This window comes from Trachurus japonicus, chromosome 24, assembly GCF_045865225.1.
Source record: "Trachurus japonicus isolate A0001 chromosome 24, Traja_1.0".
Lineage (NCBI taxonomy): Eukaryota > Metazoa > Chordata > Actinopteri > Carangiformes > Carangidae > Trachurus > Trachurus japonicus.
Window position 1 is genome coordinate 11,343,432 of NC_140930.1, and position 18,762 is coordinate 11,362,193.

The following is an 18,762-nucleotide window of genomic DNA, read 5'->3' on the forward strand; positions in this document are numbered from 1 at the left end:
CTGGTCTGGTAAATAATAATAGACCTATTTACTATCTCAATTAATCTCAATTAATGCACTACCCTAGCATATTTATTACAACTGTATACCATGAAACACAAAGGAAGCTCTCATTGTACAAACTGTGTAATAGTATATGACTTTTGAATTTTGCAAGTCATTTTTCTTGTATTTCTGCTTTATACTTATTTTCTCTTTACTGTGCATCTTTTGTGAAACAATGAACATCATGTGGTAAAATGTAAACACTGGTCATGTGCAGTCAATTAGTAATATGCAGACAATGAAACGTGAAAGTGAAATTATTAAATGTTGAGTCACGGTCCGGATGAATCAAATGTTTGTCTTTCTGCTCAGCAGCTCTGAGTGCCTCTGCCAATAAATTACAAAACTTCTGGAAAAGTCCTCCGATTTAAAAGTGTCAAGTCACGTACAGTTAAACACCACAACAGGAAAACTCACCCTGACTTCAAAATAAAAGCTCAGGGTTTTTTCCCCCCCTAATAACTATTTTCCTTTCTGAAACCAGTAGTTTATACTTATTAGTTTTTATTTTTTTATAAATTCCATAACCATGACATGACCTCAACCCTTTCAAAAACGTTTTTTCCCCTTTAAATAAACGTGATAACAATCGAGCTAACTTTAAGAAGCTTTCCTTACCATTACTATACAAAAACAAAATGATAATGTTTATTATTGTTACCTTGACAATAAAGGTCCAATATGGCTGCCACTGGTATACTGTTCCTGGTTGTATCCAAGGGTAGCAACTAGGATAGACTATATGGTTGTTCAGTTTGGATGAACTGGGTGTAAAAGAGTAAAAGTCCTGTATTTAATTAACTTTTTCACATGTGATCACATGTGGTAATGATCACATGTTAGGCTACCACATGTGTTACCATGTAGAGCACATGTGTAAAACATGTTACCACATGTGGAAAATGGGTTCAGATGGGAATTAACATGTGATTCACATAAAATTGGGCCAAAACCACATGTTTCCCATGTGCACATGAACATGAACTTCACATGTGAATCACATGTGAAGTTCATGTGGTTTTTCTGTAACATGTGTGTGAATGAGGCACAACAATCCTACAGATAGCAACAAGAAACGAGATCGAGAGAAGAAACGAGAACAAGATCTTTTTTTCTTTTTCAGATCTTTTTTTTTTTTTTAGATCTTTTTTTCTTTTTTAGATCTTTTTTTCTTTTATTCTGTGGGTAATGGGGGCGGGACTAGATAAGCTTTTGCTTCTCCCGCTTTCCCTTTCGGCCATGTGTATTGTATTATTTGAACTAAGATGAAGTGTGATGATGATGATTTAAATTGACATGCCCGAAATAAACAAATTGATTGATTGATTGATTGATTGACAACAATTACATGTTTTTTTGTTTTTTTTTTGTTTTCAGCACTGGGAACAGTTCCCATGATGCACCAGCGCCCCCTTGTGGACCAACCATTCATTTATTAGTGAATGAATTACATTGATACAGATGCATCAATGTTTAAACAGCATTTGAGTATCTATGCATGTTTTTTTTTTTGTCAATATTGCCATTTATCGTGCTTTTATTTTGAAGGGTGAGACCGGACGTGCAGTTTGTCCGTCTCAGCGCTTTGACAGTAGCGTGCTTGCTCAGTGAATCACGTATCTGCACCGTCCCCGTTATCCGCGGGTATAAATAGGAGCAGCAGAGAGACGGAGGCAGCTTCAGACAGTCTGGAGTCTCAGGAAACTAACTGAGGTGAGTCACAGGAGCGGTTGTGTTTGTGTTTGAGTCTGTAGTTCATGATGCTCTCAGAGAAACGACCTCTTTATGTGCAGCTGTTAGTGTGTGTGGTAGTTTTATTCTAACAGACTAGAGCAGAACAGTGCAACATCCTGCATTGTTGGTTTCTCTTTTTTTTTAAAATGTCATGCTGTAAATATTTCTACCTCTAATTCAGCTCCTTGATGTGCATTGGTTTTTATGTTAAATGTTGGTCCATGCAGTTGTTTTTGTCAGTGCAGGAATGCTGACCTCATGCTGTAGGTGTTGTTTGTATTGCTTACTCATGGGTGTGACCTCCATCTCTGGATCAAAACAACTGGATTAGGGTAAATGACATCACTGCATTGTGGCTGGCTCACTTGAAAACACACACCGATGTTTGTTAGCGCTGTAAACTGTAATTCATGTGTGTAAATTGTTATAATCATCCAGGTTCACCTGTTCTTCTGACTTACCATACAATTACTTTAAAACAAGACATGTAGTATAGATATTGGGGGATTTAGTAGATTTTCTGTTTTAGATCTGGCCTGAATTTAGCAGAAACGGTGTGATGATGAGTGACTCCTCTGGGTGCAAAGAAAATCCCCAAACACTTTAAAATGAGGCCAGGATGAGGCCAAATGTTCTGATGTCCCATTCGTTGTAAATGGAGCTGAGATGATCCAGATTAGTTAATTGTTCTTTCCTTTTTTTTCTGGCTTTGGGGAAGTCTTTAATGAGGATTTTGCACTTCTAACAGAGAAAATTATAATAAATGATATTTAATAAAAAAGAAAAGAAAAGAAAAGAAAAATACTTTTAGAAGTTGTGCATAAACTCCACCTGCACATCCACTGCATTACCTTGAGTTATGATAACATGATACTATATAAAAATAGAGTCATCATTATCGATTGAAGGTATTCATTTCTGTGAGGCCAAGAAAAACAGGAAGTTTGATATCTGAGATTGAAGGAGATGCAAAAAGGTTTATTTAAAGATGACTTAAACTAATAATGAATTATCAAAATTGTTGTTATAGTGATCAACTCACTTATTAACCGATTAATTAATCATATCAGTCTTTAATACAATAACAGTGATAGTGTATTAGTACGTGCAAAGTAAACTAAAATAGGTTTAGATATGAAAACATGTCTGATGTAAATGGGAAGATATAATAGACCAGTAAAGACAGAAATAGCTCTTTAATCTGTATCACATCACATCACTTCTTCAGTCTGAGGCTGAACTTTCTGGAAGGCCTCGTCGTCGTCGTGCACATCTGGAGCAGAGGCCCGTCGGACAGTTTGCATTCTTTCTGTTGTGCAACCAGGATCCCTGCAGCTGCTATTCAACAAATAACCCAGCTTGACCTCTGCATGGCAAATTGATTCTGCATTTCATTCCTATTTATTTCCTTTTCTCTGTGTAATTCTCTGACTTTTTCTTTTTTCTTTCTCTTGCAGTCTCTCCTTTCTCTCTCTCTGCACATCAAATTACTCGTTTTTTTGTTTTTTTTTCATTAAATAAGCTGCTGTCATTCCTCCCCCTCCTGTTTACAAACCCTCCACTTACTGGCCTGCTGAAATGAAGCGAGAGGTTTAATTTCCTCACATTAGTAATGACCTTGTTGTGTGAGAGACTCTGAAGTGTTAAACTCACGGACACATGAGCTCATATAGAGCGGAGAAAGTGGGACGTTTATTTAGCTCCCAGGTGGGCGTTCAGTCCTGCTGCGTTTGGGAACAGTCGGTGACATTTTTCAGATTAAAATAACGAACTGAGATGAGAACAGATACCAGGAACTCTTTATAGGTGCTTCACGGATGAGAAAGCCACTGTTGAATCACATAAAACATAAAATCAGGGATTATAAATTTAGCAACAATGCCGAATACTAAGGACAAGGCTTATTTGCATTTGGTTGAATAGTGCAGCCAAAGGGCAAAAAGCGTGGAGGGAATGGGGTATTGTAGGAGTGGATTTATTAACAAATTCATTTAAAAGTCTTAAATCTTTGGTTAAATTTATAGGTGAACTGACGCAGTTGCTTGTTTCCATAGGAACAGGAGACTGTGACTGTGCATGAGAGTGAGTGGAGGAGATGAACAAATAGATCAGGACCATGAACACAGCAAATAACTACAGCATCAAGGTTTTTGTTTTTTTTGAACAGACTGTTAAAACACGTTGCCATTGCAGCATGTGTTTTACTTGTATTTACTTTTATATTTGTGGACCAGGACAAAGTTCTGCTTTAAGTTTTTATTGATGATGAGTTGTGTCGATAAAGTCATCAGAGTATCTGATTTTGATTTGATAGGACTTGATTCACTCGTCACTCGTTCAATTTCTCAATAGGGGTGGGTATTGCCAAGGACCTCACGATACGATACGCATCACGATACTTGAGTCACGACATGATACGATATTGCGATATCCAAATTTTGCGTTATATTGCGATATATTCTACATAGTTCACTGAAAAATGTAAAAGGCATTATGCATCTTAAAATCCGAGTTGTATGTACATCAGATGATAGTGATAATTTATGGGACAAACTGAGTCAAAACAATGTAATTCAAATTATCCATGCCATTTTATACAAGTGCAAGTTACAACAACATATTTGCATGTATAACACACTGTCTGAGGTAGTAGTACAGTGACACCTCGCGGACTGGATTTACGTCAGAAACATGATTTATTATTTGAAAAAAAATCTTTTGAAAAAAAAAATCGATATTTAAATATTGAATATCGATATCGTATCGCGATATAAAGTATCATGATATATTGCCATAATCGATATTTTTGCCCACCCCTATTTCTCAATTTTCCTTTTAACTTTTACTTTTCAAGGGGGTTTGATTAATCATTGTCTTATGTATGTTACATTAAAATGTTACTCTCTCACCATTAGGTCCTCTTACTGGAACTTATCTGGAGCTTTCAGTTACATTTTATGGCCTTTGATCATCAGTACATAAATGAATCTAGTTATTTTATGACGTATGTGTGTAGTTTTGGTTGATGAGTTTACAGGTGGATTGAAAAACTAAACAACACGATTTCCACAAGGCAACAAGAAGACGTCACCAGATGAGTGTTTTTGAGGGTTGACTTGAGCCTTCAAGATTCACCCAGTTTGACTGATGATGTCATTAGTCTGGTGGGCAAAAGGCCGGTCTACTGGTGCGTTGAAGAGGAAAATGAGAGATTAACGTTTGGCTGCAGAAACAATGAACAGAGATTAGAGCCACAGAGAGAGATCTGTACGGTCTGGGAAAGACTGCACACACACAGAGAGAGAGAAAGAGAGAGAGAGAGGATCAGTCCATCTGTCTGAGTCCAGAGGAAGAGGAGGAAGAGGAAGAGGAGGAGGAGGAGGAGGAGGAGAAGAAACCAAATGCTATAGTCTCTCTCTGTTGAATCTATCATTGTTGAATAGACGAGCAGCTGACCGAGCTCACGTCACAGAGAAAGGGCCTGCTGTTCTCTTTATGTAATTCCCCTGAAAGACACAAAGTCAAAGTCACAGGAAACACTGATCTGGGGTCAGGGTCCGGTGACCACGACGACGTCCTTGCTGAATGCGACTTTATGAATTATTTATCAGTATCGACTGGCATATTTTTATATTCTGCAAGAAAACTGCTGAGCAAGAAGAGTGCTCAATTTCTCCTGCGTAGCTCTTTAACTGGTGTCCTGTGTGTGTGTGTGTGTGTGTGTGTGTGTGTGTGTGTGTGTGTGTGTGTGTGTGTGTGTGTGTGTCGCCCCCTAGTGGAGCTGCAGGGACGTTACAACAACATGAGGATGCTCAGACTGAACAGCAACAACCTCTCTCTCTCATGTGTGTCTTGTGTGTTTCTTGCAGGTTTTTTCTCATCATTGCCTGCTGGCCCGCTCAGAGTCAGAGAGGATGTTAATGATGATGATGATGATGATGAAGAAGAAGGGGCTGAAGTCCCTGGCCGTGGTCGCCCTCGTCCTGGCCTCGGCCAACTGCCTCCTCCCTCCTTCAAAGGAAGATCTGTCCCGTGAGTGTCTCTCTGCACCAGCATCTGGAAACTTTCATGAGCTGAAAATAATTGTTTATTTTCAATTTTCATGAGATTTTTTTTCAACAAAGTGAAGTTTTTGTATCATTGTCTCTTTAAAAACAGAGAAACATTGTCTCTGTCACAAAACAGGTGGCAGAAATCTCCAATATTTAAAAATTTTAACAAATAAAACTAAATTTAAAGGTACAATATGTAAGAAATCAAAAGCAACTGACCGTAAAATCCTCCTAATATGTCACAGAGATTCAGGAATAATGTTCATATAACATATAATAGTACAGCCAGAGTATTCGCATTAAAAATCTTTTTTTGCAGACTGCAAATCATGTTTATGTTTTGAATTTACGTGTTTACATGTTGCGCCACCTAGCCCTCTCTCCCAGTCACGGCGGCGTCAGTGGCGTTTCAGCCTCCGTCTGCTTCCACTGAGCTGCCGCTACGACTGGGAGGAAAAACCAGACCGCTGTGTTTTGAATTTGACTGCAGTAACCGTTTTTGGCCACATTCTTACATATTGTACCTTTAAAGTCAATTAAAGAAGTAATTAATAAGAAAAAAAAAGTTTTTATATGGAATAACTTGCAGAATAACCTTTAAATGTCTTTTAACTTTTATCCTTTAGGCTCTTGAAATCTTTAATTACATCACATTTTACTTCCAGATGTTCCTGTTTTAGCTCATCTGTACACCCGTATTTTGATGTTTTAATCACTGTGAAGGTTTTGTTTATTCTGACAGATTTGTAGCTTTTATTGTTCTGTTTCTTGACACTTGATTTTATTGTGTTTTTGTTTCCTGCCGCTTTTATATGAGTTAAACACTGGTGTTTCTAGTGTGAACTATTTTAAATGTATCCTTTGCTCATACAATGTTTATGAGGTCTCTACTTCACTGTGTTCCCAACTTAAAATAAAGGTTGAATGAACATGCAAAGAGATATAATAATAACCTCAAAGTGAGAAATGAGCAGAGGTTAGAGAATGACTGATGTTAATGATGTTTGTCTTTGCAGAGCTCTCGCTTCAGGGAGAGAAGTATCTGGATAAACAGATTGAAAACGCCATCAACGGGGTGAAGGAGATGAAGAGCGTGATGCAGAAATCTTCAGAGGATCACAAGAAGTTCCTGGACGAGCTGGAGAAAACCAAGGAGCAGAAAGACGTACGTTATATCGCTGTCACATCTCAGACAGTGGTTCTTTATACGGTGGTGGAACTGGATTAACAGTGTTTTTCTTAATACAGTCTGTTGGTAGGAGTTAAAATATGAGTCACTGAGAAAAAAACAAAACAAAACAAAGGAGGTTATTTTTGTTCCAGTGGAGCTGACTAAACCATTGTCAACAACAGTTAATATGCTTTTAAAATCACAGCACAGCGCTACGCCCAGTAGTTTATACAAGAATCCAGATGTTTTATCTGTTATTTTATTGTGTGGAAGTGAAAAATGAAATGAGAAACAGCTGGAAGGTTTCCTGACAGGACATAGAATAAGAAAGAAAAGACAGAATACCTTTAAAATGTCTTTAAACAACAGAAAAATAATGTTCAGTCTTGAACTTTAAGTGAATCCCTTCATTTATATAGCACCTTTCAAGAGCAAAGATATAGATAGAATAGAATAGAAAAGACTTTATTAATCCCTAGGGAAATTCATATCGTTCAGCAGCTTACATAACCTAAAATAATATGATATAAATGATATAAAAAGTAAAACATGTATAACAATAACCTAACAAAAGGCATTGTGCATTATAGAGAGATGAGTAGGTAGTATAGATGGAAACATAAAGGATAAAATGTATATTAAGACATAACAGTAAAAAGCCTAAAAAAACATCATACAGAGTATAGACCAAGTAAAGACCAAACCAATGCGAGACCATTTTCAAGACTACTATTACTGTATTCAGTACTGGTACTCATTATTCGACAGCTAAAAAGAAAAGATAATTTTATATAAAATCTATACCATAGTTAATTGAAACACAATAACACGGCACAGAACCTGCTGAAGTCTTTCCCACTGGTGCAACCAAGTTTTTCAGAGGGTTACACAAGCATATGTACTTTTACAGCACCAATTTAATCATCATAGAGTTATTAAATTACATTACATAAACCAAAGTGTGCGAGTGGCAGAGAGAGACTTTTGCGGTTTAAAAAAAAATGTCATTACAGTTGTGGTCTTGACTGGTCTTGAGAAAAAATCCTCAGTCCAGCTCGACCAAGACCAATACACGACAGAGACCTTGAAAATGACTGGTCTTAGTATCACACCCAGGGCCGTTGTATAGGGGAGAAAGGTGATGATAATTCTAGGGGCCCAGCGCCCAGTGGGGCCCATAAAAAACCCCAGTAGTCTAATCTTTGTATGACTGATTTATTCTGTGTAAGACCCTGACTATAGTACAACATCTTTCCAAGAATATTTGTCTTATTTCTTGTCCAAATGTCTCATTTCTAGTCAAAACTAATCTCTTTCCACTTAAAATAAGACTCATTACCTAAAAATTAACTTGTTTTTAGATAATTTTCACTTAAATTCACAATAAATAGAAAAATCTGCCAGTGAAAGTAAGTTTTTTGTGCTTGTAATAAGGAAGAAAAACTTGCTCCACTATCAGATTTTTTCTACTTATTCCAAGTGAAAATATGCTTGAAAGAAGTAAAAAGTGTCTAAAAACAAGCTACTTTTAATATGATGTGTCTTATTTTAAGTAGAATGAGATTTGTTTTGACTAGAAATTACATTTTGACTAGAAATAAGACAAATATTCTTGCTAAGATACTTGAGTTTTTGCAGTGTAATGCTGCATTAGCATCAAAACAAAGAAGGCTAAATAAAAAACGATAATAAAAAAAAAGGAAAAGTTAGGGGGAGGGGCCCACTTTAGTACTCTTTAAGGGGGCCCAGAATTCCTAGCAACGGCCCTGATCACACCACTAATACAGAGGTTTAAAAAGATGGGTCGTGACGAGCTTGTTTTTGAATATTTCCACAGAGTTTACAAAGTTTGGGCACTGCAACCTCAAAAACACCGTCTACTGTAGTTTTAACTCTGCACCAGCTCTCTACGTGATCACAGGAATATGTCTTACAGGAAATAGGACACACAGTGATAATAAACCGGCAGTGACAGCACAGTGTCTGAGGAGGATACAGTATCTAGTTTCCATGGTGTTTTGCTGCAGGAGGCGATGCGTAAGGCTCAGGAGATGGAGGCCAAGCTGGAGCAGGAGGAGGAGGTCTGCAACGAGACCATGAAGGCTCTGTGGGAGGAGTGTAAGCCCTGTCTGAAGAACACCTGCGTCAAATACTACTCCAGGACCTGCAGCAGCGGGTCGGGACTGGTGGGACGCCAGGTGAGACACACACACACACACACACACACACACACACACACACACACACACACACACACACACACACACACGTCCTCATGCTTAGAGACGTCGAATGAGGAGTTGATAATGAAGTATCAGATGTGAGTGTGAGTGTGGTTTAAAACGCTGTTAACCTTCGTCTTGTGTCAGCTTTCTACTGCGAGTCTTAAATCAGACTAAAACAATTATTTATCATCCCATTTGTTTCTCATCTCTTGGTTACATTGTTAGACTTCCTTATCCATGAAAAGGTTGGTTTTGCACTTGTGATTTCAGTTTGAATTCTTATTATTGTTCTTATCATTATAACCTGGTCAAAATTTACCCTAGCACCACAAATGTCATAATTTTAACCAGAGCATTTTAGAATTTTGTGAAAAATTTTGTTTTATTTTGTTTAAATTGAGGTTCCTGACAAAGTCAAAAAGCCTTGATGCTATAAACAAATTTATGTGGTACTTGTATGCATTTAAAACCTGAAAACGGGTACACCGAACACAAGAGAAGGGTTAAAACAGTATCTCGAATTATGATTTAACTTTAGTCTTTAAAGAGGACTGGTTTGAATGGAGTTGTGGTTGCACCCTTTTTTTTGTAGTGGATATATGTGTAGTTGAAGTGCATGGTTGCGGTCACTTCAGACAGTTAATGCTGATTTATTTTTATTTTTAATTGTTTTATTTACTTTGTGTGTGTATTACACTAGATTATTTAAGGTATTGAAGTATAGAGTGGTTTGTATATTATTAGGGAGCTGTCGTTATTTGTTCTTGTTGTGTCATGTATAAATGTAATGTTTCTTATGTGCAAGTGTGAGGAAGAATAGCCGATGCTGCTGCGGGTGCTAATGGGGATCCTAATAAAGAAAAGAAAATAAAAGAAAGAAAAAGTGTAGGATTTACAGTGTTGTGTTGTGTGGTGTGCAGCTGGAGGAGGTGCTGAACAGGTCGTCTCCCTTCTCCATCTGGATCAACGGGGAGAAGATCGACGTCCTGGAGCAGGAGGGGCAGCGACAGAACAGGGAGTTCAGGCAGCTGGAGGAGAAGTACTCCGAGATGGCCGACGGCGTGGACAGCATTTACTCAGACAGCAGGAAGGTACGGGTGTTTCTGAGTAGGGATGTCACAATTACTTGTTTTCACAATGAATCGCGGTATAAAACGCCACAATTAATAGATCGTAAAGATTCTTAAATACCGTCACTTTCCGAAAAAGATTATGTCAGAATCATATTGGCAGCTGTGGACCAAGGTAAAGGAAGATGGCCAGATACTGGTCCAGTTATCTTCTTTTTTTTTTTTTTTTAATATTTTATTTATGAATTTTCAATATAATAAAGAATAAACAAGACAACAGACGAACTGTGACATTATAAAAAGGCACATCACTAGCTCAAAAGAAAATAGACATAGACAAGTAGACAGAGAGAAAAAAAAGAAGAATAAAAGGGCCCTGCTCAGAAACAGTATACCTTGACATATAGAACGTACCAGGTATTATATAAAAATCAAAAACATGGGGTTATGTTGACAAAGATGTATGAGAGTTAAGTGTTACTTTTAAGTCAGTCTTGACAAATGTAGAAGAAATGGTTGCCACATCCTATCAAAGGTTGCAGAGCTGAGAGATACATTGTGTCGAATCCTTTCCATATGCAACAAATTAGTAATTTCTGAAAGCCAGGCCTTAAAGGAAGGTGCCTCATCACTTTTCCAATGAGATAAGATGTTCCTTTTTGCAATGACCATTCCATATTGTATAGTTTTACGGTGCAAGTTGGTTGGTCCATTTATCTTCTAACGTAACACTGAATTGGTGGGAATTTAAAGCCCCTGTACGGAGCTTTTAACTGGATACGCAAAAGTCTGTGGTTTCTGCTGATGTGTCTCTGTTACCTACAACAGCAAATGAGCCCGTCAGTGTGAAGATACGCTATTTCTAAGTAGTCTAATTCTATACCTCTGGAAGGCATGGTCGGGTCGCACCACTGACCAAACGATGCAAATAGATACATTACTACGTACGCTGCAGATAGCTGCTAAAAAAAAACAAAGAAGTTTTCAAAGCAAGTCCCGTCTTCTTTCCGACGTTTCCAAAACAAATCTACACGCGCCGGCCAGACAAACGTCTTCATGACAGTGGGAAATGCAGTCTTCATTCCGGCAAAACACCACCGCTTTCATCCACAGGGGCCACCAAAATCAACACTAAATGAAAAGTCTGTACAGGGGCTTTACGTAAATGTTAGAGTGTCATTTGTAATTTAAAAAAATAAACTTAAACAATTGGTATAGATGGCAATTAATGACTTCAAACACTTCCCCAGGGGGATTAATAACTGGTCCTCCTATATTTAGAGATTAGTAATGTAATTATATTTTGACTATATTTGATTTTACACATTCATAGTCTTGTGAAATTTATTGATGCATAATAATCGTGATAATCGTAACACCGTGATAATTTCTCTGACAATAATCGTACCAAGAAAATCTATAATCGTGACATCCCTATTTCTGAGGGATGTGTTGTTGTATATTCCTGTGATCTGAAGAACCTCAGTCATCAGCTCTGTCTCCTTCCTCCTCCTCCTCCTCCTCCTCCTCCTCCTCCTCCTCCTCCTCCTCCTCCTCTTCCTCAGGTGGCTGAACAGGGAAGCTTCTGGCCCTTCATGGCGCCCGGTTTCTTTCTCGGCCCCAGTCCGAGGCGCATAACTCGCTCTATTTTCAACAATCCTTTCCACGGCTTCCAAAACCTGTTCTCGCCCATGATGGGAATGGGCAGGAACTTCTTTGGACACATGGACTCCATGACGGACATCGACAGCGACGTCGCTCCCAATGAGGGTACGATTTCTGACTTATACAGTAAGATGAGAGCTCAGCCAAAAGATGTCTCATAGATAGATAGATAGATAGATAGATAGATAGATAGATAGATAGATAGATAGATAGATAGATAGATAGATAGATAGATAGATAGATAGATAGATAGATAGATAGATAGATAGATAGATAGATATACTTCATTGATCCCAAGTTGGGAAATTACAGTGCAGCAGCAGCATTACACACAGTGACGATAACAACTTATAGGATAAGAATATAAAGAACAAACTATACTGAAATAGCAATAGCAAATAAAATGTAATCAATAAAGTAGGCTCTATCTATCTATCTATCTATCTATCTATCTATCTATCTATCTATCTATCTATCTATCTATCTATCTATCTATCTATCTAAATCACCATTTTAAACACTGCTACAAAATAAAAGCCAAACTATCTAAGTAGCCATATTCAGTCACATGCCTGTTACTGTATGAGTTTTACAGTAACATTGTGTGAGGTTTCAAAGTGATGTGAGAGCTGAAAAGAAGGAAGATAAAAGTTGTCCGCACACTGTCCTTTGACTTGCAAAAAACTGTAATAGCCTATGGAAAAAAAGCAGAACGTTTCGGTCCTCAGACTTTTGTCAAGCAGAGATTTACTGAACTGAAAAGAAGCTAAAATCATCGTAATCCAAACTGTTTTCTCTTGACAAGAATAGAAGATATAAGAAATACTGATAAAATCATTTGATTGATTTTTTTTGGCGTCTTCAAAAACTGTGAAATATCATTCTCTGCAATGATAATTTTTTTCCATCTGTGAAAAATTGTGTAATGAAACATTTTATTTTATTATTTTTTATATTATAAAATTGATTCACTCATTATTTTTTTGAAACAAACTGTTTACTGTACGTAAAAGCTGCTTTTTTAAGAATAATGGGCAAAAGTCTTCTGCACTAAAACGAAAGTGAGGATGAATGAATGAATAGTTGGTGAGTGCACATTACACATGTTTAACATTAGGGCTGGGACGATATGCTTTTCTCCCGATTCAATTCTTCTATGATTTTTTGGATGGCGATTCGATTTACAGTAAATTGCGATTCTACGATTTTGCCGATTCTCTCAATTTTTAGTCTGCATTTTTAACATTTATCCGCACACAAATACTGTAGGAGCCTATAAATTAACATACTCCATTATAAAGTGAACTTAAACCCTTTTCAAAACCTGTACCCTCTGTATGTAAAAAAGGCTAACAAATGCACATTGCACAATATTTAAAAAAAATCAAAAAAAAAGAAAAATTTAAAAAAAAAATCGATTTTTGAAAAAAAAGTCGATTTAAAAATCGTCAAAAAAGATATCGTAATATATATGTGAATCGATTTTTTCTCCCACCCGTATTTAACATGTAAACGTTTTAGCAGAATTGAGGTTAAGTGTTTGTTGTGTGTGTTTGTGTGTGTGTTTGCCTTCAGACGGCAGCGTGAACGAGGATGTGGTGATCACCAGACCGTTTGGTAACGGCAGGATGACCTGCAGGGAGATTCGCCGCAACTCGGCCGGCTGCATCAAGTTCCGTGACGAGTGTCAGAAGTGCAAAGAAATCCAACACATCGGTGAGATACGTAACTCTCTGCTGCTGGGTCATGGATCAAGACGTAAACATGGGAAACTAGAAACATGTTGTGGGTATAGTAGAGATGACGTTGGAAACAAGGAAATTAAAAACATAAAAACAGCCGAAACTACATGAGGAATATGGATTAATTATGTAAAATGTCATAAAACATATAAAAAACAACCATTTAAAAGTCCGGCTGTGTCCTCATCTGACAGGAAACAGATTGATTGATGATAATGAAGAAAACAGGAAGTGATATTCAAATGAATGACCAGCGACTTGGAAAGACTGAAATCCAATTATGTAACAACTTCCTGTGTGTTAAAGAGGTTTGGGACGGGGTGAGGCTGAGACAGCAAACACAGTGGATGGATCGCCATGGTAACCTTGTTGTTGCACAGCCAGACCACTGACCAATTAGATCACAAGGAGACTTTCTGATGAGAATGACAATATTATATTATATTATATTATATTATCAGTCAGTCAGCATTTATTTGTATAGCACATTTAAAACGACCAACCAAAGTGCTGCACATAGGAGGGTAAACAGTTAAATAAAACAACAATAATAAGAATAAGTTAGTGCAGCAGCAGCAATAATGGGTTAATTATACATCAATAGCAAGTAATAAAATAGATGTAAAACAAAAGTATGACATGGCAAACAGTGCAGGTAATCATGAAACAGTTAAAAAGATAAAAGAGAGAGAGAAACCCACGGGGTCAACATAAAATCAGGCTGAATGATACGCCAGGTGGAAAAGGTGGGTTTTCTACATAAAAATACTATATACAAGTATTTATTGTATTATTCCCCTAATTCCAGATTTGATTATGTCACTTTTCATTACCAACTCATGAAGCCAAATAAAGCCAGACCAGTTCAGCCCAGTGTGTAGGTTACCAAGAGGCGTTTTGAAGCTCATTGATTGATTGATTATACTTTATTTATCCCCGAGAGGAAATTTGTTCATGACAGCAGCCTTAGAAAGAAGGAAAAGCAGGACAAATTATACAAAGAATAAAATACACAATTCATAAAAATACTTTAAAAGAAGAAGAAGATGCTACTGTGCTCTCTGTCTGCTGGGCAAAATAACAGATTAAAAAGTGCTTGCTGGTCAAATAAATTAAAAAAACAATTTAATGATGATGATGATGATGATGTTTTCCCTCGCAGACTGCTCAGGGAACAAACCTCTGGAGAGCCCCCTGAAGCAGGAGCTGGAGCAGGCCCTGGCGCTGGCCGAGCGCTTCACTCAGCTCTACAACTCCCAGCTGCAGAAGTTCGAGGAGGAGATGTTCAACACCTCCTCCATCCTCGACCTGTTCAACACGCAGTTCGGCTGGGTGTCGTCGCTGGCCAACATCACCGGCAGCAGGGACGGCATCTTCCACCTACAGACGGTAAAGCACCTTGTTGTGTCGTCTTGTAATTCAGTCCCCGACCGCGACCGTCCATCTGCTCCGAGGAGGCTGGAAACACTCTGCACCAATAGAAAGAGACTGGTTTGGCTCATTTGTACCCAGGGCCGTTGCTAGGAATTCTGGGCCCCCTTAAAGAATACTAAAGTGGGCCCCTCCCCCTAAATTTTCCTTTTTTTTTTCTTAGACTACGTATGTATTATCATTTTTTATTTAGCCTTCTTTGTTTTGATGCTAATGCAGCATTACACTGCAAAAACTCCTTAGCAAGAATATTCGTCTTATTTCTAGTCAAAATGTCATTTCTAGTCAAAACAAATCTCATTATACTTAAAATAAGACACATCATATTAAAAGTAGCTTGTTTTTAGACACTTTTTACTTCTTTCAAGCAGATTTTCACTTGGAATAAGTAGAAAAAAATCTGATAGTGGAGCAAGTTTTTCTTTCTTATTACAAGCACAAAAAACTTACTTTCACTGGCAGATTTTTCTATTTATTGTGAATTTAAGTGAAAATTATCTAAAAACAAGTAAATTTTTAGGTAATGAGTCTTATTTTAAGTGGAAAGAGATTAGTTTTGACTAGAAATGAGACATTTGGACAAGAAATAAGACAAATATTCTTGGAAAGATGTCGAGTTTTTACAGTGTTACGCAGAATAAATCAGTCATACAAAGATTAGACTACTGGGGTTTTTTATGGGCCCCACTAGGCGCTGGGCCCCTAGAATTATCATCACCTTTCTCCCCTATACAACGGCCCTGTTTGTACCTGAATTCTGGTTTGTTTTGCCATGTTTGGTTTGGTTGATATAAATTACTACAAAATCACCAATCAGCGCACAGCTACAAATCGACTAATCGTAACACGGCTGCGTAGCTCTGAGCAGCTCGCGGCTCTGCTCCGCCGTTCTAAAAATAGCTTGCACCGACAATTAAATGAAACGTTTTATTTTATTATTTTTTATATTATAAAATTGATTCACTCATTATTTTTTGAAACAAACTGTTTACTGTAAAAGCCGCTTTTTTAGAATAATGGGCAAAAGTCTTCTGCACTAAAACGAAAGTGAGGATGAATGAATGAATAGTTGGTGAGTGCACATCCGTTACACATGTTTAACATGTAAACGTTTTAGCAGAATTGAGGTTAAGCTTGCACCGACAATTAAAGCAGAAGAAAGCGATATTTTTGTGTTAATATAAGTCTTAAATAGTTATATCTTCCGACAGCAATCACTTACATAGGGTGTTTGGACCGAAACACGGGTCTGTCAGTCCCTCTGCTCTGCTCTGAGCCGAGGAGAAAACTTTTCTCGTATCCTACAAGTTTTATCCAATGAGGAGAGAGAACGGCATGAAGGGCTGTGTGTGCAGCCAAGGGATGCGCGTGAATGTGGTGACGTAGGGACGAGGACCAATAGATCCATGACGAGGGCGGGGGCTGCTAACTCCATCGGCTGACAAGACGTTATGGTGCGTTCAAGGCAACTCGTAACTCGTGTTTTTCCGACCTGTGAAGTCATACCAGTTCGATCTGGTACGAGTTCACGGGTCGGAAGTTACGAGTGGCCGTTATAGTGACTTTCACAGGTAAAACAGGTCGGAAAAACACGAGTGGGTTGCCTGGAACGCTACAAAGTCGTAAATCGTGACTTGAAGCTGTAATTTACGGTTTCAAAAGCCTGCCTGGAACGCAGCATTAGCCAAAACAACCGGATCGCTTACTTCTGCTTTAAAGGTAACAAACCTACTCCTAAAACTATAGGGATTGTGGCAATGGGCCAATTTGCCAAAATGTTGAGATATCCCTTTAAAAATATGTATAATGGTTCATTAATAATCACAGTGACTGATGCGTTTATATCTCTAACATGTAGTGTAACAGGATGAGCTGAACCTTTGTGCTACAGGTGATCTGCAAGGACGGCGAGGAGCAGCCGGGCGAGGAAGGTGAGGAGAAGGAAGCCGGAGAGACCAACGTGTCCGTGCAGCTCTTCGACTCTCCGCCCATGAACTTCACGGTGCCGGGCGACATCCCCTGGACCGACCCCAAGTTCTCCGAGGTCGTGGCCCAGGAGGCTCTGGACCGCTACAAGGAAACCAGCGTGTGAGTGTCCAGTCGGTCTCAGTTAAAGAAACGGTCCAACATTTTGGGAAATACAGTTTGTCCCCCTCGTATCTTTTCTTCATCTCACTTCATCTGATCTGAAAACATAAAAACAATTTAAAAAAATACATTACATTACATTGTCACCTTATCTTTTGATGCTGATATCCAGTATTTTCTATGCAACAGATACATTTTAAAATTAATACAATACCATTCAATAAATGTATGTTGATGAAATGCAGTTTAAGATTTTACTTGACTTGGATGATATGTATGGAAGCCCTGAGCGGCCATATTTTCATACATTTTATAATATACATATATATGTACCGTATTTTCCGGACTATATGTCGCACCTGAGTATTAGTCGCATCTGCCTAAAAATACGTCATGAAGAGGAAAAAAACATATATAAGTCGCACCGGTTTATAAGTCGCATTTATTTTTCAAACATTTAATTAATAGCCGGGTGTCATATAATGACCAGGCTTTGTTTACACGAAAGGCCGGCACCTATAGCGCGCGCTGCTGTTATGCATGCGCGTTTCTCTGTGGTGTGTAGCCTGTGTGTGTGTGAGGATGCGGAGATGAATGAAGGCGATCGTCCCAAGGGGGGGGGGGGGGGCGGCGGCGGCGAATATCGCTCCTTTTTTTTTTTAACACGTTAGTTTAGGCGGCAGCGCTGGAAACCCTGTGATCAGAAACCCTTTGTGGACTCTGTGAAGACGGACGGGAGTGAAGCCGACCTCTCCTCTGCTTCAGAGAGGGACAGGCTTGAGGAAATAAAATGTATGAATTTACGGCCTCTCAAGGCTTCTGTACATATGTGGATGAACATGAAGCATTGCCTTTCCTCTGATGTCGCTTTCTCTCTCTCTTTTTTTCCCCACAGTGTGCTCAAATAAATTCAGAGTTGGATTTGTTCCCCCGACCCTCATCGTCTGCTGACAAGAAAATGTTCTGGATTCATTGAAACACACCTGAAAAGGAAGAAAACAAACAAACAAAAAGCCAGAAGCCGACCTAATGATCCTGTTGTAACCCCCCCCACCACCCCCCCTCCTCAAAGTCCTGCTTTTGCAAATGACCCAGTTTAAACTCAGAGATTTATATTATAACATTAGAGCTGTTTGTCCTGCTGTAAGAACAGATAACTGGCCTGACTCGTGTCGGCTGTTCCTCCAACACTGGGGCTCGTATCAAACCTGGTTTATTCTCTTCTCCTCTCTTCTCTCTCAGCCTTTCTAACACTTGTAACTAGATTAACTTCTTGTTTTCTCTGCAAACAACTTCACGGAGCAATAAATTGATTTTACTTGCAACAAATGTATAAATTCAGGCTGTTTCAGTGGCTTTAATGACCTGATCGAGCCCTCGACAGATCTCCGATAAGTTCGACCTGAGTTGGTTGAAGCGATCGCTGGAGGCTGGAGTTGAAGTCGCTGATTGGAGAGAATTTGGTTAAAACAGGCGTTGTTAATTCAGGATCGCTTTAATAAGTCCCTCTGTAAAAAAACAAAACAAAAAACAACAACA

General features: G+C 38.4%; 1 protein-coding gene across 2 annotated transcripts; it reads left to right on the forward strand.

The window, feature by feature from the left end:
* Positions 1 to 1,720: 1,720 nt before the first annotated feature.
* Positions 1,721 to 18,762, forward strand: clu (clusterin). Of its 2 annotated transcripts, XM_085771727.1 has the most exons (10): positions 1,721 to 1,758; positions 5,649 to 5,811; positions 6,848 to 6,996; positions 9,030 to 9,200; positions 10,148 to 10,318; positions 11,863 to 12,067; positions 13,538 to 13,678; positions 14,867 to 15,093; positions 17,027 to 17,223; positions 18,119 to 18,762. In XM_085771727.1, exons 2-10 carry the CDS (start codon positions 5,694 to 5,696, stop codon positions 18,129 to 18,131), a joined length of 1,392 nt encoding a protein of 463 aa, XP_085627853.1. In that variant the 5' UTR covers positions 1,721 to 1,758; positions 5,649 to 5,693; the 3' UTR covers positions 18,132 to 18,762. The 2 variants fall into 2 exon arrangements, with proteins under 2 accessions (XP_085627853.1, XP_085627854.1); XM_085771728.1 differs by lacking the exon at positions 18,119 to 18,762 and having other exon boundaries at positions 17,027 to 17,227.

Excerpts from the sequence above, each read along its gene's own strand:
- clu (XM_085771727.1), top strand. The coding sequence starts at position 5,694 with ATGTTAATGATGATGATGATGATGATGAAGAAGAAGGGGCTGAAGTCC. Across the intron at positions 9,201-10,147 it reads CGGGACTGGTGGGACGCCAG|CTGGAGGAGGTGCTGAACAG; the intron begins GTGAGACACACA and ends TGTGGTGTGCAG. Across the intron at positions 15,094-17,026 it reads GCATCTTCCACCTACAGACG|GTGATCTGCAAGGACGGCGA; the intron begins GTAAAGCACCTT and ends TTTGTGCTACAG.